The sequence below is a fragment of the Rhinolophus sinicus genome, linkage group LG13 (genome assembly GCF_036562045.2).
Source record: "Rhinolophus sinicus isolate RSC01 linkage group LG13, ASM3656204v1, whole genome shotgun sequence".
Taxonomy (NCBI): Eukaryota; Metazoa; Chordata; class Mammalia; order Chiroptera; family Rhinolophidae; genus Rhinolophus; species Rhinolophus sinicus.
This window is the reverse complement of record NC_133762.1, coordinates 55,466,259-55,493,363: the sequence shown is the minus strand read 5'-3', so window position 1 is coordinate 55,493,363 and position 27,105 is coordinate 55,466,259. Positions and strand designations below refer to the sequence as shown.

The following is a 27,105-nucleotide window of genomic DNA, read 5'->3' as shown; positions in this document are numbered from 1 at the left end:
ATCACCTCCTTACACCACATGCAAAAATAAATTCAAAATGGCTTAAAGACTTAAATGTAAGATCTGAAACCATAAAATTCCTAGAAGAAAATATAGGAAGAAACTTCAGAGACATTACCCGGAGTAAGATTTTTACTGATATATCCCCTCGCACGAGGAAAGTAAGAGAAAAAATAAATATGTGGGATTACATCAAACTAAAAAGCTTTTTCACAGCAAAGGAAACCATCAATAAAACAAAAAGGGATCCTATTGAATGGGAAAAGATATTTGCCAATGATATATCTGATAAGGGGTTAATATCACAAATTTATAAAAAACTCATTCAACTCAACTCCAAAAAAACAAACAACCCAATTAAAAAATGGGCAGAGGCCATGAAGAGACATTTTTCTAAAAAGGACATACAGATGGCAAACAGACATATGAAGAAATGTTCAACCTCACTAACCATCAGAGAAATGCAAATAAAAACCACAATGAGATACCACCTCACCCCGGTCAAGATGGCTATCACCAATAAATCAACAAACAACAAGTGCTGGCGTGGATGTGGAGAAAAGGGAACGCTGGTGCACTGTTGGTGAGAATGCAGATTGGTGCAGCCACTATGGAAAACATTTTGGAGGTATCTCAAAAATCTGAAAATGGAACTACCTTATGATCCAGCAATCCCACTCCTAGGTATCTATCCGGAGAAATCCAAAACTCCAATTCAAAAATCTTTATGCACTCCTATGTCTATTGCAGCACTATACACAATAGCCAAGACCTGGAAACAACCGAAATGCCCATCGGTAGATGACTGGATTAGGAAACTGTGGTACATTTATACAATGGAGTATTATGCAGCCATAAAGAAGAAAGAAATCTTACCATTTGCAACAACATGGATGGACCTAGAGAACATTATGTGAAGTGAAATAAGGCAGACAGAGAAAGACAAATACCATATGATCTCACTTATATGTGGAATCTAAAGAAAAGAATAAGTGAATGAACTAATCAGAGACAGTTTTGGAAACATGTAGGAAAAACTGAGGGTTGCTAGAGGGGCGGGGGGGTGGGGATAAGGGGAAGGTGAGAGGTTTAGAAAACAGTCGGTAACCACAAGATGACCACGGGGTTTTGAAAATTAATTTGGGGAATGTACAGAGGGATAGTGGATGGGGGGAGGGGGGTTCACACAGTGTGAGGGATATAAATGAGAAACGTCTAAGTTTTGCTTTGTCTTGTGCACCTGAAACTAATAAAAATAAAAAATAAAAAAAAACTCCATACCTGGGCCCCTCCCCCCCTTCCAATCCTACTCTGGCCCTTCCAGAGACTTAAACTGGCCCCTGAACTGAGGAGTAGTGTCAGATTACAGAGGAACCTTAGTACTCAGGCTCTGGGAAGACTGGCGTGCAGCTCTGACCCAGGGAAGAGGCTGGGAAGAGTGTGATTTTTGCTGGGCTAGGAGAGAAGAGACTCCTCCACACCCAACCACCACCTTTTCTGGTCTGCGGGAAGTGTGACATGGCTGGGCTGGGAGAGAGAAGACTCCTCCATCCCCAACCCCCACCCTTTCTGGCCTGCCTGGGGCAGGGGGATTACAACTGCAGAGGCACTCCCAGGGATCAGCAGTAAGCGGCAGACGCAGCTCCCAGCTTTCAGCAGCTCAGAAATCTCCCGCCCGCCACACACACACACACACACACACACACACACACACACAGGGTTTTCAGCAGCTCAGAAATCTCCTGCCCGCCACACACACACACACACACACACACACACACACACACACACAGAGAAGAAGTGCCCGCCTCCCCCCCACACACACACACACACAGAGAAGTGCCCAAAGACTCAGGAGAACTGGACACAGGGCTGGTGGTGCTACTCTCAGTGTGCAGATGTGCAGGCAAGAGCAGAAACTGCACTGACTTTGTAGAAACTACCATCCAGACCCCTCAGCCCCATGCATCTAAATCTGCAGTTCCAACGTCACTCTGGGCACCAGGTGACTGGCTCTGCCTGCACAATACGCAGAGGACTCTTTGGTACAGCAGAGGAAAACCTGGAGATTACCTGGTGGGCTTAATTCAAGACTGGCGCTGCTTTTGGTTTTGTTTTGTTTTGTTTTTGTCTTTATATCTTTAATATCTTTGCCTGTGTTGAGTGGAGACTGTCGGTTGATTTTACATGTAAAGGTATTTGGTTTTTTTCTTTGTTGTTGTTGTTGTTGTTCTTGTGCTTCGTGATCTGCTTTGTTCTGAAATTGCCCTACCAGGGCCCAGCTTAAGAGGCACAAGATTCAACAGACCCAGAGGCCAACTCCAGACAAAATCAGAGTACTACCGGGTTTGACCTACAAGTAACACACCCAGAGGGGATTCTTTACAGGCACCAGAGCCCATAGAAGCCAAACCACATTTAAGTGGTCAACCCTCACACAGCAGAACACCCTACGGTGGGCAGAGCCAAGTCTCACAACTAGTCAGCCTAGGAGTTAACCCCACCTACTCACAAGCGAAAAGCAATTAAAGATCTTCTTTAACAGGACAATATACACAACACAAGTGTCACCTTTGGAGCACACGCAGAGGAGAAGAACGAAGTTGTGCAAGTCAAATATAAAGGACACATACTACATAAGGTAACCCAGCAAGAACTAAGAACTCTACGGGATCTACCTAATACATCGAAGCAAACACAGAGAGTCAGCCAGAATGGGGAAACAAAGAAACATGTCCCAAACAAAAGAACAGAAGAAACCTCCAGAAATGAAACCAAATGAAACAGAGTTAACCAACCTATCAGAGACAGAGTTCAGAACACTGATGATAAGAATGTTTAAGGAGCTTAGAGACGACATAAAGAAGGATGTAGAAATCATAATGAACAACCAGTTAGACCTAAAGAACACAATTACTGAAATAAAGAACTCACTTGAAGGAATTAACAGCAGGTTAGATGAAGCAGAGGATTGAATCAGCGACTTAGAAGACAAGTTAGCAGAGATCACCCAAACAGAACAACAGAAAGAAAAAAGAATAAAAAACAATGAAGATGGTTTAAGAGACCTCTGGGATAACATCAAGCGCAACAACATGCGCATCACAGGAATAACAGGAGGTGAAAAGAGGAAGCAAGGGATTGAGAACATATTTGAAGTAATAATGTCCAAAAACTTTCCTAACCTGATGAAGGAAACCAACATACAAGCCCAGGAAGTGCAGAGAGTTCCAACCAGGACAAACCCAAACAGGTCCACACCAAGACACATTACAGTTGAAATGGGAAAGGTTAACGACAAAGAGAGAATGAATCCTAAAAGCAGCAAGAGAAAGATAGAGGGTTACATACAAGGAAACTCCCATAAGATTATCAAGTGACTTTTCTACAGAAACATTGAAGGCAAGGAGGGAATGGCAGGAGATATTCAAAGTGATGGAAAACAAAGGCCTACAACCTAGATTGCTTTATCCAGCAAGGCTATCATTTAAAGTTGATGGAGAGATAAAGAGCTTCCCAGAAAAGAATAAGCTAAAGGAATTTATTACCACCAAGCCAGCATTGCAAGAAATACTAAAAGGACTTCTGTAAATAGAAGAAAGATGAAAACAATCTAACTACAAATTTAAAAATGGCAATAACTATGTACCTATCAATAATCACTTTAAATGTAAACGGATTAAATGCTCCAATCAAGAGACATAGGGTGGCTGAGCGGATAAGAAAGCAAGACCCTTGTATATGCTGTATACAAGAGACTCACCTCAGATCAAAAGACACACACAGGCTGAAAGTGAAGGGTTGGAGTAAGATATTTCATGCAAATGGAAATGAGAAAAAAGCTGGAGTTGCAATACTTATATCTGACAAAATAGACTTTAAAATGAAGAACATATTAAAAGACAAAGATGGGCACTATATAATAATAAAGGGATCGATCTGACAAGAGGACATAACCCTAGTAAACATCTATGCACCCAACATAGGAGCACCTAAATATATAAAACAGATATTGACTGACATAAAGACAGAGATCAACAGTAACACTATCATAGTAGGGGACTTCAACACACCTCTGACAACAAGGGACAGGTCTTCCAGACAGAAAATCAATATGGAAACAACAGCCTTAAATGACACATTGGACCACTTGGATTTAATCGATATTTTCAGAGCATTTCACCCCCAAGCTGCAGAATACATGTTCTTCTCAAGCGCACATGGAACATTTTCCAAGATAGACCATATGTTAGGCCACAAAACAAGTCTTGATAAATTTAAGAAAATTGAAATCATACCAATTGTCTTCTCTGACCACAGTGCTATGAAATTAGAAATGAACTACAGGAAAAAAACTGGAAGACACACCAATTCATGGAGGCTGAATAACATGTTACTAAATAATGAATGGGTCAACCAGGAGATCAAGGAAGAAATCAAAACATATCTCGAGATAAACGAAAATGAAAACACGACGACCCAAAATCTATGGGATGCCGCAAAAGCAGTCCTAAGAGGGAAATTCATAGCATTGCAGGCCTACCTAAGGAAACAAGAAACATCACTAATCAACAGTTCTCTTCACACTTAAGGGATCTGGAAAAGAACAGCAAAATAAGCCCAAAGGGAGTACAAGGAAGGAGATAATAAAGATCAGAGCGGAAATAAATGAAATAGAAACCAGAAAAACATTACAAAGAATCAATGAATCCAAGAGTTGGTTCTTAGAGAAAATAAACAAAATTTGAAAACATTTAGCCAGACTCATTTAAAAACAGAGAGAGAGGACCCAAATTAATAAAATCAGAAATGAAAGAAGAGAAGTGACAACAGACACCGTAGAAACACAAAATTTTTTAAGAAATTACTATGAGCAACTATATGCCAAAAAATTTGACAATCTGGAAGAAATGGACAATTTTCTACAGGCGTACAACCTTCCAAGGATAAGTCAAGAAGAAACAGAAAATCTGAACACACTGATTACCACCAGGGAAATTGAATCAGTAATCAATAATCTCACAAAAAACAAAAGCCCTGGACCAGATGGCTTTACAGGTGAATTTTACAAAACGTTCAAAAAAGAATTATCACCTATTCTCCTCAAGCTCTTCCAAAAAATCCAGAAGGAGGGAAGACTCCCAAACACTTTGTACGAAGCCACTGTCACCCTGATCCCAAAATCAGACAGACACCACAAAAAAAGAAAACTACAGGCCGATATCTCTAATGAAGATACATGCAAAAATCCTCAACAAAATATTAGCGAACAGAATTCAGCAATACGTTAAAAAGATCATACCCCATGATCAAGTCGGATTCACCCCTGGTATGCAAGGGTGGTTCAACATCCACAAATCAATTAATGTGATACACCACATTAACAAAATGAAAAATAAAAATCACATGATCATATCAATAGATGCAGAAAAAGCATTTGACAAAATCCAGCAGCCACTTATGAAAAAAACCCTTAAGAAAGTGGGAATACAGGGATCATATCTCAACATAATAAAGGCTATACATGATAAATCCACAGCTAACATCATACTCAATGGGGAAAAGCTAAAACCATTCCCCTTAAGATCAGGAACAAGGCAAGGTTGCCCACTTTCTCCACTTCTATTCAACATAGTGCTGGAAGTTCTAGCCACAGCAATCAGACAAGAAAAAGAAATAAAAAGGCATCCAAATCGGTAAGGAGGAAGTAAAATCATCATTATATGCACATGACATGATACTATATATAGAGAATCCTAAAGACTCCACCAAGAAACTATTAGAGCTGATAGATAAATTTAGTAAAGTAGCAGGATACGAAATTAATATTCAGAAATCAGTTGCATTTGTATATACCAATAAAAAAAAACGTCAGAAGGAGAAATTAAAACAAAAAACAATCCTATTTACAATTGCTCCAAAGACTATAAAATACCTGGGAATAAATTTAACCAAAGAAATAAACGATCTGTACTCAGAAAATTATAAGACGCTGAAGAAAGAAATGAAAGAAGATACAAATAGATGGAAACACATACCATGTTCATGGATAGGAAGAATTAATATAGTTAAAATGTCCATACTGCCTAAGGCAATATACATATTCAACGCAATTCCTATCAAACTACCAACGACGTTTTTCACAGAAATAGAACATATAATCCTAAAATGTATATGGGACCATAGAAGACCCTGGATAGCCTCAGCAATCTTGAGAAATAAGAACAAACTGGGAGGTATAACAATACCTGACATCAAATTATATTTCAAGGCTACAGTAATCAAAACAGCATGGTACTGGCATAAAAACAGACACATAGATCAATGGAATAGAAGAGAGTCCAGAAATAAATCCATGCCTATATGGCCATTTAATCTACGACAATGGAAGCAAGAATGTACGGTGGGGTAAAGACAGTCTATTCAATAAATGGTGCTGGGAAACCTGGACGGACACATGCAAAACAATGAAGCTGGACCATCTCCTTACTCCATATACAAAAATAAATTCAAAATGGCTTAAAGATTCAAATGTAAGATGTGAAACCATAAAATTCCTACAAGAAAATATAGGAAGAAACTTCAGAGACATTACCCGGAGTAAGATTTTTACTGATCTATCCCCTCGCACGAGGAAAGTAAGAGAAAAAATAAACATGTGGGATTACCTCAAACTAAAAAGTTTTTTCACAGCAAAGGAAATCATCAATAAAATAAAAAGGGATCCCACTGACTGGGAAAAGATATTTGCCAATGCTATATCTGATAAGGGGTTAATATCAAAAATTTATAAAAAACTCATTCAACTCAACTCCAAAAAAACAAACAACCCAAATGAAAAATGGGCAGAGGACACGAAGAGACATTTTTCTAAAAAGGACATAAAGATGGCAAACAGACATATGAAGAAATGCTTGACCTCACTAACCATCAGAGAAATGCAAATAAAAACCACAATGACATACCACCTCACCCCAGTCAAAATGGCTATCATCAATGAATCAACAAACAACAAATGCTGGAGCGGATATGGAGAAAAGGGAATGCTTGTGCACTGTTGGTGGGATTGCAGATTAGTGCAGCCACTATGGAGAACAGTATGGAGGTATCTCAAAATTCTGAAAATGGAACTACCTTATGATCCAGCAATTCCACTCCTAGGTATCTATCCGGAGAAATCCAAAACTCCAATTCAAAAAACTTTATGTACCTCTATGTCTATTGCAGCACTATACACAGTAGCCAAGACATGGAAACAACCAAAATGCCCATCGGTGGATGACTGGATTAAGAAACTGTGGTACATTTATACAATGGAGTTTTACACATCCATAAAGAAGAAAGAAATCTTACCATTTGCAACAACATGGATGGACCTAGAGAACATTATGTGAAGTGAAATAAGGCAGACAGAGAAAGACAAATACCATATGATCTCACTTATATGTGGAATCTAAAGAAAAGAATAAGTGAATGAACTAATCAGAAACAGTTTTGGAGACATAGAGGAAAAACTGAGGGTTGCTAGATGGGCAGGGGGTGGGGATAGGGGGAAGGTGAAGGGATTAGAAAACAGTCGGTAACCACAAGATGGCCACGGGGTTTTGAAAATTAATTTGGGGAATGTAATCAATAATGTTGTAAAGATTTTGTAGGGTATCCAATGGACACTTGTCCCATTTGGGAGACCACCTCAGGGATGATGTAGATGCCTGATCACTGCACTGTACACCTGAAACTGAACAATAATGAATGCCAACTATAGTTTTATTTATATATATATATATATATATATATATATATATATATATATGTACATATATATATATATATGTATATGTGTGTGTATGTATGTATGTATGTATATGTATATATATATGTATATGTATATGTACATGTATATGTATATATGTATGTATATACTCACAAGAAGCGGATTACAGCATTAGGAATAGAGACAGTGGAAATGTAATGGCTTGTGCGATGTCAGAGGGATACTGGATGGGGGGTTCACACAGTGTGAGGGATATAAATGATAAACATCTAAGTATTACTTTGTCTTGTGTACCTGAAACTAATGGAAAAAAAAAAAGAAATGAAAGAAGAGAAATTATCATGGATGCCACAGAAATACAAAGGATCATCCAAGAATACTATGAAGGACTATATGATACCAAATTCAATAACCTAGAAGAAATGGACAAGTTCTTAGACCCGTATAGCCTTCCTAGGCTCAATCATGAAAAATTGGAAAATCTAAATAGACCGATCACCAGTAAGGAAATTGAATCAGTCATCCGAAACCTTCCCAAAAACCAAAGTCCAGGACCAGATGGCCTCACTACACTATTCTACCAAATCTTAAAGAGGATCTAATGCCTGTCCTACTCAAACTCTTCCAAAAAACTGAAGAAGAGACAATACTCACTAACTCATTTTATAAGGCCAACATTACCCTAATACCAAAACCTGGTAAGGATAACACAAAAAAAAAATTACACATCAATATCTTTGATGAATACAGATTCAAAAGTACTAAACAAAATTCTAGCAAATCGAATGCAACAATACATTAAAAAGATTATTCCTCACGACCAAGTGGGGTTCATCCCAGGTACACAAGGATGGTTCAACATATGCAAATCCATCAATGTGATACATCATGTAAACAAAATAAAGGACAAAAATCATGATTATATCAATTGATGCAGAAAAAGCATCTGACAAGACAAAACATCCATGTATGATTAAAACCCTTAATAAAATAGGTATAGAAGGAAAATACCTTAACATAATAAAGGCCATATATGACAACCCCTCAGCTAATCTCATAATTAACGGTGAAAAACTGAAGCCCTTTGCTCTACGTTCAGGAACATGACAGAGCTCTCCCCTACCACCTCTGCTTTTCAACATAGTTTTGGATGTCCTCGCCAGAGCAATTAAGCAAGACAAAGAAATACAAGACATCCAAATTGGGAATTAAGAAGTTAAATTGTCAATATTTGCAGATGGCATGTTGCTACATATAAAAACCCTAAAGACTCCACCAAAAAGCTATTAGAAACAATCAATGAATACAGTCATGTTGCGAGCTACAAAATCAATGGACGAAAGTCCACTGCATTCCTATATACTAACAATGAAATCTCAGAAAAAGAAATAAAGAAAACAATTCCTTTCGCAATTGTAACAAAAAGAATAAAATACCTAGGAAAAAACTTAACCAAGGCTGTGAAAGACCTATATGCTGAAAACTATAAGACCTTTTTAAAAGAAATGAAAAGGTTTCCCGTGCTCATGGATTGGAAGAATCAACATAGTTAAAATGGCCATATTACGCAAAGCAATATACAGATTTCATGCAATCCCCATCAAAATCCCAATGGCATTTTTTAAAGAAATAGAACAAAAAATCATCAGATTTGTTTGGAACCACAAAGGACCCCGAATAGCCAAAGCAATCCTAAGAAAAAAGAAGAATACTGGAGGTATCACACTCTCTGATTTTAGCTTGTGTACAGGGCAACAATAATCAAAACAGCATTGGATTGGCAGAAAAACAGACACATAGACCAATGGAATAGAATTGAGAACCCAGAAATGAACCCACATAAATGTGGACAGATAATTTTTGACAAAGAAGCCAAAAACATACAATGGAGGAAAGACAGCCTCTTCAATAAATGGTGCTGCAGAATTGGAAAGCCACGTGCAAAGAATGAGACTGGAGAGCTATCTATAACCATACAACAAAATTAATTCAGAATGGATCAAAAACTTAAGCATAAGGCCTGACACAATAAACTGCATAGAAGAAAACATACGTACTAAACTTATGGACCTTGGGTACAAAGAGCATTTTATGAATTTGACCCCAAAGGCAAAGGAAGTAAAAGCTAAAATAAATGAATGGGACTGTATCAAACTTAAAAGCTTCTGCACAGCAAAAGAAACCATTGACAAAATAAAGAGGCAACCAACTAATAGGAGAAGATTTTTGCCAACAGTGTCTCCGATAAGGGGCTAATATCCAAAATAAACAAGGAACTCATGAAACTAAACAACAAAAAAACAAACAACCAAATTGAAAAATGGGCAGAGGACCTGAAGAGACATTTCTTCAAAGAGGACATACAAATGGCAAATAGACATATGAAAAAATGCTCAACATCACAATCATCAGAGAAATGCAAATAAAAACCACAATGAGATATAACCTCACCCCAGTCAGAATGGCTATTATCAACAAGACAAATAATAAGTGTTGGAGAGGCTGTGGAGAAAAAGGAACCCTCATACACTGTTGGTGGGAATGCAGACTGGTGCAGCCGTTATGGAAGACAGTGTAGAGGTTCCTGAAAAAATTATGAATAGAATTGCCATATGACCCAGCAATCCCTCACCTGGGTATCTACCCAAAAAATCTGAAAACATTTATCCATGAAGACAACTGTGCTCCAATGTTCATTGCAGCTTTGTTTACGGTGGCCAAGACATGGAAACAACCAAAATGTCCTTCGATTAGATGAATGGATAAAGAAGCTGTGGTATATATACACAATGGAATACTATTTGGCAGTAAGAAAAGATGAAATAGGACCATTTGTGACAACATGGATGGATCTTGAAATTATAATGCTAAGAGAAATAAGTTAGACAGAAAAAGCAGAGAATCATATGATTTCACTGATATGTGGCATATAAACCGAAAACAACAAAAGAACAAGACAAACAACTGAAAGAACAAAAACTCATAGACATAGACAATAGTTTAGGAGTTATCAAAGGGTAAGGGGGGAGAGGGCAGTGGGTCTCTAGAAGAGGGTAAATGGGGTCTAATATACAGTGCTGAAAAGAAAACTCACTCTGGGTGGTGAACACACAATGTGACATATAGATGATGTATTACAGAATTGTACACCTGAAATCTATGTAATTTTACTAACAATTGTCACCCCAATAAACTTTATTTTAAAAAATCAGAAAAGAAAAAGGCAAAACATAATGATATTAAAATGCAATTTAATCTCAGAAACATGAAACACACTAAAAATGCATGCCCCCCCACCCACTTAAAAAGATTTATGATTTTGGATTCATAATTCTCCCACAAACCTGGACTACTATTCCAAGGGATTTCCTAAAGTAAATCTTGGTTGGTCAAATTAGGTTGGCATTCCTGACGATGGTCCGGTAAGGAAAGACCTAAACCTACACTGTCCAATATGACAGCCATTAGCCACTGCTGACTGCTGTGCACTTGACATGTGGTTGGCCCAAATTGAGATATGCTATGAATATAAACTACATACCAGATTTAGAAGACTTCAGTACAAAGAAAGGACATAAATTACCTCATTAATAACTTCTTATATTGATTACATAGTGAAATCATTGTGCTCGCTTCGGCAGCACATACACATAGTGAAATCATAATGTTTTGGATATATTGAGCTAAATGAAACACAGTTTTAAATTAATTTCAGTTGTTTCTTTTCACTTTTTTTAATATGGCTACTAGAAATTGAAAATGACTTGTGGCTTGCATCGTATTGTCAGAAGGGGTAAGCACCAAAATAAAACATCACTATACCAAACACACTTCTGGGTTGCTAAAAATTTTTAAATATGAAAATGGGTAAACGGTATCAGGGGCATTCAGAATATGTGTACAGCAACAGCAGTAGCAGTAGCCATTATGTTGTTTTAAGCAAGTAATAAGCACAAACAACAAACTGTCCAGAAAAAGAGATGTTGGGATTGCAGATTCTCTTTTCCTGTGCCTGTAAGCGTCCCAGAGATTCTCCTGCCTACCTTTGATGAGCTCTGGCCTATATGTCTTGCGCAACTGCTCCAAGAAGCTATTGTAGAAGCTCTCTGCCTGCTCCGTGGGCATTGCCAGGTGGAAGTCGGGCTTGTTCCCCTTGAGGACACACTGGAGGGTGAACTGGCTGACGCACAGCACCTCATACTGTTTGTCCATCACACTCTTCGACCAGTGCTTCCCACTCTCATCCTCAAACACACGTAAGTTTAAAATCTTTCGGACCCTAAAGGGAAAAATAGTAGTGAAAGCTACCTGAAGTATCAGAAGTTCCCCAACGCACTCCATATTCCCAAAATGTCACCAGCATCCTGCCAAACAAGAACATAACGCTGACTCCACCATTTACAGGAAGTGTGACCTTGGACAAGTTACTTTTCCACTCTATGCCTCAGTTTCGTCATCGGTAATACAAGGTAATAATGGTCCTACCTCATAGGGTGGTTCTGGGATTTCTTTTTTTTTTGCCAGTCCCTCCAATTCACAGCAGCTGCTGGTGGGAACTGGAGCCAAGATGACAGCCACCCATTATCTGTTCCTTCAATTTGGGAGGTATGTCAAAACATGGGTCCAATTCTAACTTTTTATAGAAGAATTCTATATACTGTGATAAATGGTACCCCATTTTTGAACCCTTTCCTGGAGCTACTCAAAATGAACAATTCAGCAAATACTCTAGAGAAAACATATGGCTATTACAAATATGTAAAAAGATCTGGAGAAAGACACCTGAACTATGTCATATGTTCCTTAAACCCTAGAGGGGCTTTCTCTATACATGTGGATGACATATTGGGAAGGAAGAGGACCAGATAACAATTATAAGGTCGGATCTGAAAAGCATGGCAAAGTATGACCTACTTGAAAGTTGAAATCCCACCACTGGAAAGCCACCTCTTTAGATGATGTTGAAGGCATGTTCAAGGGCTCTCCAAACAATAATTCACTGACTCCTTATATGGGTACTCTCTGTGGTGGGCACTACTCATCACCCCCTCTCTACAGCCAGAGTTTGTCTTCTGTTGAGTCAAATCTCTTAACCAAGTTAAGTATTAGCTTTCTGGAATGCCAGAGCCATAAACAGATTCAGACCCAGAGCCCCAGTTTTTAAGCACTACACCACTCTACTGCCTCTTTGAGTATCCAGGGGACAGTTATTAAAATACTAACATCCCTAAAGTGGTAATGAACTGTCCTTATTGGTCATCAACACCTTAGCAGGTTCTAAGTCTGATTTTCAAACTAATACAAAGGGGACAATGGGGCAGGGTTATACCCAAGCTCTGGGCACCAAGGGGCACAATAAATGGATTCAAGCATCTGAAGTAAATGTGCCAAGTGGTGCTGGAGCAGGAGTGGAAGGGAGAATGTGAGGAGGGGGAGACTCTTGAGACAGCTAGTCAGCCAATAGCAATGACAAATGTCCCTAACTTAGTAAAAGGAGCATGGCTTCCACGTCAGGTAGCTCAGATTCAAATTTAGATACAGGCTTTTTTCTAAACGTGTATATGTGAGCAAGTAATTTAACCTCTCTGAGCTCCAGATCCTTATGTGTACAATGAACAACTGGGCATTTGAATAATGCATAAACAGTGCCAGATCATATTTCTCAAATTAAAAAACAGAAATCATTCATTAGAGGCTCGGGTTCTGTATTAAGAGAATGGCTCATGGATATAGCAGAAAATAGGGAACGGAGGTTAAGTTGTGCTCCTACTCTGCTGCTCACTTAGTGGGTGACATTTGACAGACTAGTTTTCCTAGGTCTCCTCATCTAAAACATGGAGAACGTCACATGGATAAAAGTGACAGAGGCTCATTTTATATAAAAAAGTACTATGGAAGTTCACATTATATATATATATATTTATATATATATATATATATATATATATATACACACTATATATATATATATATATATATATATATATATATATATATATATTATATATAGTATATATATAATATATGTACTATATATATAATTATATATATAATACTATATATAGTATATAGAACTATATATATAATATATACGTGCATGTATATACATATATATGTATGTATATACATACATATAGAGGGTGCCAAAAAATGTATACACATCTTAAGAAAGGAAAAAACAGTATTAAAATTGTAATACTCAGTATATACCGATAACAAAACATGAATACATGTCACGTGTGACTTCTGCAATTACAAGAGGTGCTCAAAGTGATTACCATCAGCATAATTTTAATACAGTTTTTTCCTTTCTTAAAATCTGTATACATTTTTTTGGGACCCTCTGTATATACTGGGGGTGCCAAAAAATGTGTACAAGTGGACACTTTGGTCAACATTGCTCAAGCAGTAGTTTGCCATAATCAGAAGTGTCTAGACGCTGATGGTAACCACTTTGAGCATCTCTTAGAAGTGCAGAAGTCAAACATGACTTGTATTCATCTTTTGAGTATTACAATTTTAATACAATATGTTTCCTTTCTTAAAATGTATATACATTTTTTGGCACCCTCTGTATATATAACACATAAAATATATGTGCGTATGTGTGTGTGTGTGTAAAATGGGATATAACTACAACATATACCATTCAAATATAAATGACTTCGAAATCCACATCTTACATGTGCTCTAGGTCCTTCTGTGTATCTTCCAGAGAAATACCCAGCAACACACAGATGCCCCGTCCAATGGCACTTATCTGCTCTCCTCCAACTAGAAAGGAAACAAAAGGGAATAAAATACTCAGAACCAAACAGGTGCTGTAAAGCTCTTTTAAATAACCCAGGAATGTTTAGATATCACACATACTTCTTATAACTTCTTTGGCATAGTAAGTAATATTCAAAAATGAAATAAGTTACATAAATGCAGTAAGATGATCAAACTTTATGTCCATGCTGATTTTATATCTGAAATGAATAAGTTGTAAAGAACCATTATACAGGATTTTAGGGCCACATCTTCATCTCTGTGACCTTGGGTAAGATACCTGAACCTTTTCTGTGATGGAGTTCGCCAATATGTAAAAACAGAAGAATTTTCCTGCCCAGAGAATCTAGCTTAGCTATATTGATTTTCAGGAGAGGGATGCTTTTCTTGGAATCAGCAAATCTGGTAACACAATACACAACACAAAATGGAAAATATTTATCATAAAACTAAAGAAGTTATTTTTCTACTTACTGCAGAAAAGATAAATATATTATACACAAAACCCTGGTTTAAAAGTTAACCTTTAAGTCAGCAAACTTTTGTAATTTCCCAGTTTAGTACTAAAGTTGCATTCTAAGCCAACGATCTCCAAATCTTTTTGAATCATGCACCTAATCCATAAAACAATTTCTGAACATATATTCCTATTCCAAACATTTGTGTATTTGTAGCCAAATGTACACTCTCCTATAATTAAGACAGTCCCTGTGTTGGTACAGTACTTAGGCCAAGATGCATCATTAAGTCCATACTTCAAATGTTGATCTTCATAAATTTCAATATTTTTTGACTTATCTCATTAGATTATTGTTATATTACTTTATCAGGAGAGGGTCAGCTTTGCCATTTTCTTGTTGTTTGCTTCTGCAGAAAAATAACACCTACAGATATACCTGACAAGGAATCATAGATTTTACAATAACCTGCAAGCAAAGGAAAGAATGAGAAATTCCCTTTTTCCTTCAGGTGTCTGACAAGGGACCACCTGACATTCAGGTCCCAGGCGAGCACCAGCATCAACCCATTCCTGAAATATCACTAAAACTTAATTTCTCTTATTTTTATGCTAAAAAAATTTTTTTAAATATTTTCTTCTTTGCTGCTTTTCGTATAATGGACGATGAGTGACTTACTGTCCTTTGAGCCACCGACTCAAAAGCTGAAACAGAAAAAAAATCCACCCAGACATAAGTAGTAAACAATTGGGGTTGTTTACTTGTCTGCATTGCTTTAGGAAAGTCTTTATTTTTATTTGTTCTTTAAATAAATCAATATTATTTTCTTATAATGTCAATATATTTTCTAAATTTTCTCCAAAGTATGTTTTAAATGCTTAAAAAATAATGATTATTGAGCTATATCCACTATTAAAGTAATTATGTATTATAGAAAATTTGGAAAATACAACAGGAAGGAAAAAAGAAACACCCAAAGACAAGCACTTTAATATTTTAATGATTTCCTTTGATATTTTCTCTATTCATAGATTTTTACTTCATATTTGTTTTCAACTACTATGTTGATTATAAAATTTTTGTCTCCTTTAATTAATAATAATAAAAAAATATTTTTGTCTCATCTTTTCTCTTAACATCGCATAAGGATTTTTCCATGTTGTAAGCTTTTCTTAAACATCTTTTAATGGTTATATCACATCCAGTGGAACAGTTGCTTTCCATTCAATGGACTGACTAACCATCCCATTTGGCTGGATATATGGCTTGTTTCAAAAGTTTCACTTCAATCAATAACACTGCGGTGAAAAGTTTTGTACACTAAATCTTTTTATTAATAGACTTCTTAGAGTAGTTTTAGGTTCACAGCAAAATTGAACAGAAGGTACAGATTTCTTTTACATCCCTTGCCCTCACACATACAGTCTCCCCATTATCAACATCTCCATCACAGGTGTACATTTGTTAAAACTGATGAACATATAATGACACATCATCATCATCATTCAGAGTCCACAGTTTACATTGGGGTTCATTCCCGGTGTTGGAATACTATATGGATTTGGACAAATATATAGTGACACATATCTAGCATTGTAGTATATCATACAGTCGTTTCAGTGCCCTAAAAATGCTGTGTTTCACCTATTCATCACTCTAGTGTTTTCGATCATTAGGATTACCTTTTTAGAAAAGATACTCAAAAGCAGAATCATTATTTGAAGTGATTCACATCACCATTTGAAGAGTTTCAACATTTTTATAAAGTATTATTGTCTTAATAATTAACAAATTATGCCCCAAAGCCTATATATGACAGTTTATTCTCCTTTTTTGGAGCAGTTTTGCCCCTCCTCCTGGGACAAGCAGAAAAAGTAGGAGGTTTAAAGGGATTTTTTATTATAGACAAATGGATTTCCAAGGGAAAAAAAATTTGAGAATCACCATTTTAGACAAAAGATCACCAGGCTAGAAAAGACCTAAGATATTTGGTCAATTTTTTCTATGAGTGGTATCATCCTTGAGACCTCTCCTTTGAGAATTTATAACCTCCCAAACCCAATAATTTTAGGTCCTTTTCCCAACATTCTATGATTCGATTCAGATTTTAGCGGCTGAAATTGCGTGACAGGACATGGGATTACTGTACTATTCCATGTTTAGTCAAATGAATATGTTTGAAATGCTCCATAATAAAGTTTTTTAAATTAGATTATCACAATAACCACACTAAGGCATCAAAATGTGCCTGACAATCTCATAAAGTGAATCTGTCACATAATAATATGTGATTCCTAATATTCTGCTCTGTCCCAACCATAAAATTAGAAGTGATATTTTAGAATCCATGAAATAAAATGCCATTCACGTACAGTCACATTTCAGTGAAGCCAGTCACATTCTTAAGGAAACAGAAAATCTCTTTCTATTACAATTTAACTAGAAGGCCTGGCTAACTCCAAGGTCCCCCCAGCAGTAAGAGAGAATTGATTTTATTAACATCTTCCCACAATTAACACTTATCTTTTTTAATAGCAGGTTGGCTATTTGCTTTTAACTAAAAGCATACAACTTAAATAGTTAACTAAAATCACTCAAACTATTAATTCAGGAGACAAGATCAAAACCTAAATTCTCCAAAGTTTACTCATTGTTGGTCATTACCCCATAGGGCAGACTGCAAGATTCGTCTTAATAAAGCAAAAAAAATCTCTGCATCTATGAATTGTTCTCATTTTTAGTGAACTTAACTATTAATTGAAATGCTAAAAAAAAAAAAAACCTTAGTTTTAAAATTCCATAAATCCCTGTTATTCTATTCCGTATTACTCCAGGGCCATATCCAAAAACAGTTATCACAACAGCTTACAAAACATTAGGCATGGTTGAAAATTAGAATCTCAGACCTAAACACCTGTATATGGTTTTGCTGTGTCTGGTTGTTTCTTTACGGGAGATTTCGTTGTTTCGTTTTTAGATCATCTGGACCGCTGATGTTCAAACTACAGTGATCAAGTGGTGACTAATGGTTGGGTGGCTTAGTCCAATAGAAATTGGTGGGTAAGAGAAATATTTCACACTGAATTCTTTAGATTCTGAGATCCCTGCTGGGTTCAGGAAGTAATAAGAGGGTGTCCTGGGGAGAACTTCTGAAGCTAGTCTGGGGGCTGGTCACGTGGGTGTACACAACTGTTAAATCTCATCCATATGAACAACTCCTCATATCTGTGTAGTTTGTTGGGACTCAAGCTCCATAAAAATTGGGACATACAGACAATGGGCAAAATGGGAGATTTAAAATACAACGTTGGAAAGGGGGTGTTCGTGCTCCAGAAATGCTCCTTAAATGTTGTTTCTGCAATATTCCATTGAAGAACGGGCCATGGGGTGCTCGGAGGTTATGTCACTCTGTACTCAGGGCCAAAAAACACAAACAAAACAATAATAAGGCGCGTTTATCGTTAACCCAAAGAGGAGATACTGAAGCCAGGGATGCGCTGGGGTCCGCCAGGCACACAGACAACGCAGGGCCGTGGCTGCGCCCCGAGACGGCTGGTGACTCGAGTCTTACGGGGACCGAGCTCGCGCAGGGGCCGCAGCGGGCAGAGCGGCCCCGGGGACCGTGCGGGGAAACCGTCGCGGGGGTGGACCGGGACTGCCCCGCGCGAGGTCAGGGGCGGCTCCTCCCGGCCCGGCCCCGCCCGACTGACCTGTGACGCTGGCCCGGGTGACGCGCTGCACTACGGCTTTCATGGCGGCGGCTGGGGCGAATACGGTAGCGCCGCTCTCCTTCCGGCCTCACGACTCTGCGAGTGGCTCTGCGGCCAGAGCCCTCTGCGGGTGACACCAGGAAGCGCGCCGATGGGCCCTATCCGACCAGTTTGAGGACAGGCTGCCGATGTCAGCCACACCCACCCACAGGTTAGGCCCGCCCACATCGGTCACGCCCACTTGAGGCCTAACTATAACCCCTCTCAGCCAGTGATAGGCCGCGCCCCATTCTCGTCCTGCTCCACCCACAGCTGGGCCCTGCGGGAACCCGCGGATCCCCGCCCTTGCCCAGACTCAACTCTGCCCAGACCATGGTTTCTGCACCTGTTTTTGCACATCCCCAGGCCTAAATCCCAGCTTTGTCCTGAATCCTAATCTAACTGTGCCCCTCCTTCCTCTTCTCATCCCTTGACCCCAAGATCCTCCCAAATTGTTTTTCTCTTGTCTTGCTTCAGTGGCTTTTCAGACTGAACAGGAGCTGCTGCCTAAAATAGCCGTTTAATTATTTAAGTATTCATTTGACTTAACCGTGTCATGGTAGTGCAGAGATGTATACTTGTAATTCTAATTTCTTCTCTAATACTAATACTTAGCTCTCCCTTAGAGTTGTTAGATTTAAATAAAATAGACTATGTAAAAGTGCTTAGACAGCTGCAAAGGACTAATACAAGTATTACCCTCACAAATTATTATCACTGATAAATATAAGCCCTTCTTAGTGTGTCTTATAGGTCTCTAATAGCATTGGTAGGTGTAGAATGATGAGATTCAGGACACACTACCCCAAAATACAGCACCTTGGCAGACTGAGTATTTTAAGCTGAAGGAGTTTGCAAAAACAGCAGAAGCAGGAACATCATTCAGAGCTTCCCCTGACCATTTTCCCCTGGGACAGGTCATAAAACCCTCATGTGAGAAGTGTCTTTCCTACACCCGGAGAAAAGAGCATCCTTATCTCCTAAGAACAAGCAGGCCTTGCTACCATATTTCCCTGAAAATAAAACCTAGCCGGACCATCAGCTCTAATGCAAAAATTAATGTAAGGCCCGGTCTTATTTTATATATTATATAAGACCCAGTCTTATATTATAGTAAAATAAGACCGGGTCTTATATTAATTTTTGCTCCAAAAGATGCATTAGACCTGATGGTCCAGCTATGTCTTGTTTTGGGGGAAACAATTGGGTCTTATATTAATTTTTGCTCCAAAAGATGCATTAGAGCTAATGGTCTGGCTAAATCTTATTTTGGGGGAAACACAGTAGGTCTTCTCCAGTTTGCTACACTTACTGCATACTCCTTGACCTATCATATTCCTCCACAACTGCCCACTCTTCATCAAACCCAGCACAAAAACACTCAGATCTGTTCCTTTGGGTTTTCATTTCCCAATGAAGGCTCCCGTGTCATGCGTTGACTGAGGTCAGGCACATGTAAAACATAAATTTGTATGCTTTTCTTCTGTTCATCTGTCTTTGTCAGCTTAATTTTCAGACCCACCCAGGGACCCTATGAGTGTTGAGGAAAGCTTTTCCACCCCCTACAACAAAAAGCATTCAAATAAAGAACAAAGAACAGTCATTTGGCCAGAAAAGACTACAAACTAGTGTGCTTGAATGTTAACACTACACACTAAATTACCTTAATGAAGTAGCCAAAGTTAACCTCACCAGTAATAAGACAAATATAATATACTCCCTGGTAGTGCACTGAGAAAGACACAACATCAGTTTTATGGTATTTCTGCCAAAAATGTATGACTCTATGGGGGAGGAGTAAAGTTTCCTCTACCCCAAAGTTCTTGCAGTTGGTTTAATAATCAAAGAGACATGAGGCAGATTACCAAGTGAAAATAACCAAATTTAATACATACTTATGTATCAGAACCCCACATACATGCAAGAGTCAGAGACCCCACATGCATGACAGAGTCAAAGACAGAAAGGGAAAATGGGTATATAAGACATTCTCAATGAGCAGCGACAGCTGAACCCCAAAGTTTATTTTTGTATTTTTCACCTGGTCAGGCCTGGCCCTGTGCACTCCAGCTCAAAGGACCCAAAACCTGGCAAGCAGGCCCCAGTGGTCATCTGCTCTGGGCTTGGGCCGGCTCCTGGCCCCCACCTATACTCCCTACCGCATTCATTGGGCAGCGTGCACTGAATGGCACTTTGCTGCAACTTGCTGTTTCCAATAAAAGTTTCCGTGATTTAAAGAAAATAAAAAGACATTCTGAGCTGGGGATAAGGTAAGGTGCTTTGGGTCTTCAAAGGGTCATTGCAAGGAGAATACATGTTTAGTAATTAGTAGTTTGCCCTGCGCTACAGATAGGTCAAAGGAAGTTATCTCTGATAATCTCTTATTATAGGCAAAGTCCCAATTCAAGTTCTTCTAGGTAGTTAAGGGAGGGGCAAAACAAAAAGTTTCTCTTGAGCCCACAGCTAAAGTTGCCTTTAACTCAAAACAATCCACATACCGCAGAGGCACAAAACGGAGTGGCTCTTTCCGAACCCCCCCAGTTCCCTCCTCAGAAACATCCCTGGAAGTTTCACATTCCAGAATTTGGGTTGATACGATCTATATCACATTAAACCAGTCTGTCTTGAGAAAAGGTCAGTTCAGTTAAAGAGTTACTTCTCATTTCGATGTGGTGATGCCGGTGGGCTCCCAAAGTTAAGCCTATGGTGCAAGCAATCAGGTATTTAGTAAGAGGCATCTCTATAAAACCAAAAGAAAACAAACGCTAATGACTGGAACAGCCTATATCCTTAGTTTGAGTGCTAAAGGTAGGCAGTTGAGATTTCTAGATGTGTCTCAAATCATCTTCAGTTGGAGTGAAGACACGCAGGTAAAGTCTGATAGATTCTCGTGGTCTGCAATTTGAATGTTTCTGGTGATCTTTCTGCAATAGGCAAGAAGATTGTCCATAGATGAGCTGTTGTGGTGATTTCTCTTAAGTCTATTATCAAGTTGTCCGACTTTAACTTGCATGGCCTTGGGAAAAGGGCAGTTTCAGTTCTCAAAGTTTCCAAGTCAAAGGATGAGAGAAAATTGGTAACATTAGTTTGGAAAGGCATAGGCAGATATTGGAGGGAACTAGAATTCAAGATCCGGTCAACAAGTAGAAAACCAACAAACAAATAAACAACAACCAGAAAAACAAGATAATAGCACTAGAATCTAATATCCACAAAGGTATATGGTAGTTTCTATTGAAACATAATTTTTCTCTGCAAAATCACCATTTTTACCAGAGAGCCAAATTAAGATTAATTTATTTGCAAAATACATTTCAATAAACTTGGACTCATTATTTGTATAAGACGAGCAAGAATAATAATTAACCACATAGGATCTTTTAAATCTGCTTTGCTGGAATTTTTCATAAGGAATCTTCAGAGTGAACTTTAAAAGGCCTCGAAAGGACAAAAAAGCCAAGGCAAGGACTTGCCTGCAATAGCTGTAGATTTGGTTGAGTTCCGCTTCTCAACCTCCCCAAAATATTCCGAGGTTCCTGCACCTGCCAGGAAGTAACATTCTTTACTCACCTGGTAAGGCTGCTGGGAGCCATGTAAGCAAGGTATCAGGCCTATGTCTCCTTAAGTCAATCTTAAAGCTATTTCGTCATATCTAAGTCTGCATGTCTTTCTCAAACATGACATTCCAGTCAAAGCCTTGATAATATAATTTCCAATTGTGTCCTGTAATAAGGCAACTAGATTCTTATTGAACTTATGCAAATAACAATATTGTCATGAAAATGAGGACACACTGAGAGTTTCCGACTTCTAGAGGGATCAAGTAGGGAAAACATGGCAAATGTTTCAATTCTGCTTACAAAGGTATAATTTACCAAACTGTAGATGGCTTTAGGAAAAAACTGTCCTTATGTCTGGGAAAAAAATGAAAGAATCAGCAATGTTTCTAACAAAGTCATAAAAATTGTAACCGTTCTCATTAGTCAGTCCTGTGTAATTAAAACTTCTTGTGCTCAAATCCAGTAGTTCCATTAGTTCTCTTGACTTTGCCTGATAATTGAAGATGATAGGGTCAATGATAATTTCAAGAAGTTTTCATGACTGTCCGTCATGGCTCACATGATTTGCTCAGTAAAGTGGGTACCTCAATCACTAGAGATTGTTGAAGGTACACCCCATTTCTAATAGGGAAATACATTTTCTAAGTTTCTTTGCCACTGTGAGGATACTAGCCTTTCACTAGAAGGCTTTAACCCATCCAGGACACATGTAAGAACATATTGATAATGGCAGGTGAATAAAGTCCAGCATAAATGTATTATGATGATGAAGGAATGCAAAAAAAAAAAGCAAGAAAAAGAAAAAAAACTGGGGTTTGCCAAGGAGCCCAAAACCAAGGGGTTGTCTTGGGTTTCCCATAGCCTTATTCATTTAATTTACAGCCATTGTTTACCTTTACAATACACCCTTGAAACTTACCATCACTTATTTTATAACGCTTCCCATGCAATTTAACACACAAAATAAGCCTAATTAAAATTTCTCTTTTGTAAGGAGATAAAACAAATCTTTTGAGGTATTCCAGGGGCCCATCCAGGTCAAGGCTCTACTTACAATCTGAATTTGGGAAGTTTATCAAAATATATCAAAAAGTTTGGACATTTGACTAAATAGGACCATAAGTCATTATGAAGCAGTATTAATTATCCATTTAACCAGTGACAATAAAAGATTTCAAGGACAAATACAAGTTTACAAAATTGTTAGCAAAACTTAGTTCTTACCATGCAAGACATTGCTTTCCTAAGTAATAAAGGACCTGATTAGGACAACATAAAACACAGAAAATTATTTTTATAAAACTGGATGCTTGCTTTCCAGGCAGAAAACTTTTTCACAATATCAGTAGCAAACAAATAGGACAAAAAAACCCCCCCAAACTTTGTTCTTTTTAGCAGAGAGAGAAACCAAACTCCAATTTTACAACTGCTTACTTTTGATATTTAAATTCACTTAAATTTATTTCAATCTTATTCAGCTTAACCATTCATGCAATTTCCTTTCTCAAGATTCCTTTTTCATTAACTTTCTTCAACTTTCAGTGTCCCTTTTAGTGTGTCTCTTGTTGTCTTACCCATTCAGAAATAATCAAGACAAAAATTATTCTATTTTCCTTAATGAAAACTCATCTCCATATCTCATGCCTTTTTTAAAGCCAAATATATCCTTTTCTTTTATAGTTGTTTTCCCTATTATTAATTTTTGTAGCTTTATTTACATATATCAGAATTCTTAACCTTTAAAAATCTTAATTTCTAGTGAAAACTAAAGAGTAAGCAATTGTGAACAGTTACAACAGTATACTTTTAGATTAATAAATTTATGAACACATTTTATAATTTCTAGAAATACGTATTTCCTCATAGCAGAAAAATTTTTAATGTGGCACAACATAGGTTTACTAATAGACCCAAATATCTTTAGTTTCTCTATAAGAAGCAAAAAGTAGATAAATCTATGTTGAGTAATTAATGTTTCAGTGTTTTATCTTATTTGGAAATGGTCCAGACATTCAATGAATATTCATCATTTAATTTAGCTAGGAAAATTTTAAAGTTTCAAGTTTCCAACCAGATTTAGGAAACCATTTATGGTACACATATGTCAACATAAGAATGTCCAAACTTGTAAAAAATTCTTATGAGTTTATTTGAGCCAAACAGAGGCAGGTAGGCTCAGTGAGTGACTGACAGGCCCTCCTCGTAAGATCACAACGTACTCTGCTTTAATTCTGAGCTGTCCATACACATTTTTGATAAACAATCCCACGATATAAGCTCACTTATGTGGGTTTGTTACTTGCAACCAAGAGACCAGTGAAGCAGCACTCTAAGGCAGGAATCATGTTGTCTCAACTTTGTATCCCATGTGTATAATATTGGTAGCCACAGTTGGGGTTTAAGTCATGCCTACTGAAAATGAGAGGTATTTGTTCTGGTCCTAAAGAACAGGTTGAGTCCATTTAATTCGGAAGTTATAATCTAATTCATAATATACTTACCAAGTATCCAACAGTACCCAAAGTACTACTATAAATCCCAAACTGAACATAGAGATTTGCTGAATCTAACCTTAAACGGATCACTAAAGCCATGTCTGACAGCAACATGAAAGAAATACAAAGTTCATGAACTGGTTTCAGAAAAGCAAGCTTATGGAAGTTCAATTTCACTTCAACCTTTCACTCATGTAAGTACAGAGGGACACCCCTTGAATATGCAAGTTTACTTTTCCTCAAAGAATTATTTATTGCCTATTATTAGTGATTATATTTTACAGCAAAATTAAATTAAATGTATGCACTTTTCACAAACAAAAAATGGAAATCAAGGCATCCATCAATTTATATGTTGAACCAAAGTTCTGGTTTTCAGAATTCAGCAGTCAATCATGATTCTGGTCCAGGACCACCAGTCCATGATTTTAAATAGTTGATGATCTTGTCAGTAATTGGAACAAAATCTTCTTTATACGTGACAATCGTTTCCACATAAAACCCTTTTGGAGGCTCAATTATTTCATTTATTGAGACATCCTTTTCCTCTAATTCACCACCTTTAAAAAAAATGGAACACGTGAATTACTAATTTTTAACTTAAACAGCAGTGATTAAAATTATTAATAAAGTCTTATATATAAAATAAACTAAGGTAAGAACTACCCCCATCCCCATCACATTCCTGACACCACTTTCTGTAAATAAGAAAAATAAATAAAATGTAACTACATACACTGAAATGTTTTCAAACACTCAATATTGAACATGTGTACTTTCAAGTTATTGATAATCTTCATCACCAAATGTGATCTTCAGCACAGTTCTCACATCACAACTTTACTGAGATATACTTAACATATCATACAATTAACTCACTTAAAATATAACATTCAGTGGTTTTTAGTATGAGATCTGTGCAACCAGCACAACAATCAATTTTACAATATTTGCATCCACAAAAAGAAGCTCCATGCCCTTTAGTTGTCACTCCCCATCAAGTCCTCCCCTTCAGCGCCCGGAAACCACTACTCTACTACAAGTATCTATAGATTTCCAGCACATTTTAAAGGCTAAGGAATTTCCTTTTCCACACAATCACTAGGAAAGTTTTAATACTCCTTGATTGGTAGAAGTGCTGAAACCGCTCGCCAAATGCGACGAGCACTAATGTTACAGAAGCATCACCTCTTTAAAATCACCGTCCAATGTCTTTGAAATTCCATCTCGAACCTTAAAGATTTTGCACATTCTGAGTATGGGGATGGGCTCATTTAACAAATAAACAAGATTAAGGTAAGAGGATTTAAAATGCAGTTCCTGGCAGATTCTATTATAACGAATGGCTCTAAACAACTGTTCCCGTTTTGCAAAATAAACTTCGGGCACAACGAAGCCTCCTGTATGACCCCTGGGTACGCCCTGACGGAAGGCTAAATGTCCGGTGAAAGGTCTTTCCGGAGAGCCGTACCTGCTGGCTTGCTCTGTTTCCGGCCGAAGAAAAACAAAGAGCCCAACAGGGTCCAGGTGCCCAATGCGTAGACCGCGGACATTCGCCGGTACCAAATCGTAGCCTGGTCAGGACGCATGGCGCCATACGGGGTGGCCTCGAACGTCAGACTCCAAGGCTACCGGGCTTCCCATCAGATAGTCGCAGCCGCTGCCGCTACCTCCAATGGGGAGCTGGCCCCCGGCGCCGCTTCTTACGCTAGCCCCGATGCATCCTGGGTCTTGTAGTCCCGAAAGTTGCTCCGAGGATTGGACTCAGGTGTGGAGTTTGGGTAGGGTGGATTCTGGTACTTGCTGCGAACGCAATACGATACATACCAAATGATCTACCAAATGACAATTTCTCTGAGCTAACGTCTCACTTGCAAAATTGTAACGCCTGCCTTAATAGTCTTCAGATGGTATCTGTAAAGGTTAATTCTATTCCTCCTTCAGCTCTCAGATTTGCGAAAACCAGTCTCATCCCGCAACTCATCTTCCCCATTTTCTTTTCTGGAACCCTGTCTGGGTGAGCCTTAGGACCCTCCACGTCAAAACTAATCCCTCCACTGTGCTCTGGGTCCCATTTCTTACTGCTTCCTCCAGGGCCTTTCCCATTAATTACGCTCTTTAACTCTCCCTCAGCCACCTCCCACAGTTTTATTTTTACCCTTCATACAAACGTACCCACATCTCAAACGCAAAAAATCTCCTTCGACTGTGTCCGCCTTCAGCTTTTCCTTATTCATACATTTATTTCTTCAAAGCATAAGCTACCTCTACTCCAATAGACCGAACAACTTGAGAGCA

At 38.1% G+C, this 27,105-nt stretch overlaps 2 protein-coding genes across 4 annotated transcripts in view; both read right to left on the bottom strand.

The window, feature by feature from the left end:
• Positions 1-18,926, bottom strand: part of DTD1 (D-aminoacyl-tRNA deacylase 1) — a 218,485-nt gene extending 199,559 nt beyond the window's left edge. The window contains exons 1-3 of one of the 3 annotated variants that reach the window (XM_074317642.1): positions 18,714-18,926; positions 14,458-14,548; positions 11,818-12,053 (exon numbers count right to left, since the gene is read on the bottom strand). In XM_074317642.1, coding sequence (XP_074173743.1) covers positions 11,818-12,053; positions 14,458-14,548; positions 18,714-18,756 — 370 coding nt within the window. In that variant the 5' untranslated portion in view covers positions 18,757-18,926. The remainder of the gene's footprint in view (positions 1-11,817; positions 12,054-14,457; positions 14,549-18,713) is intronic. The other 2 variants (XM_074317641.1, XM_019710738.2) reach the window with 2 other exon arrangements.
• Positions 18,927-25,035: 6,109 nt separating this feature from the next.
• On the bottom strand, positions 25,036-26,609 carry SMIM26 (small integral membrane protein 26). Its single transcript, XM_074317626.1, has 2 exons — positions 26,279-26,609; positions 25,036-25,367 (listed from the first exon to the last, which is right to left on the bottom strand). The coding sequence occupies exons 1-2, from the start codon at positions 26,394-26,396 to the stop codon at positions 25,201-25,203; spliced, it is 285 nt and encodes a 94-aa protein (XP_074173727.1). The 5' UTR covers positions 26,397-26,609; the 3' UTR covers positions 25,036-25,200.
• Between the last annotated feature and the right edge of the window lie 496 nt (positions 26,610-27,105).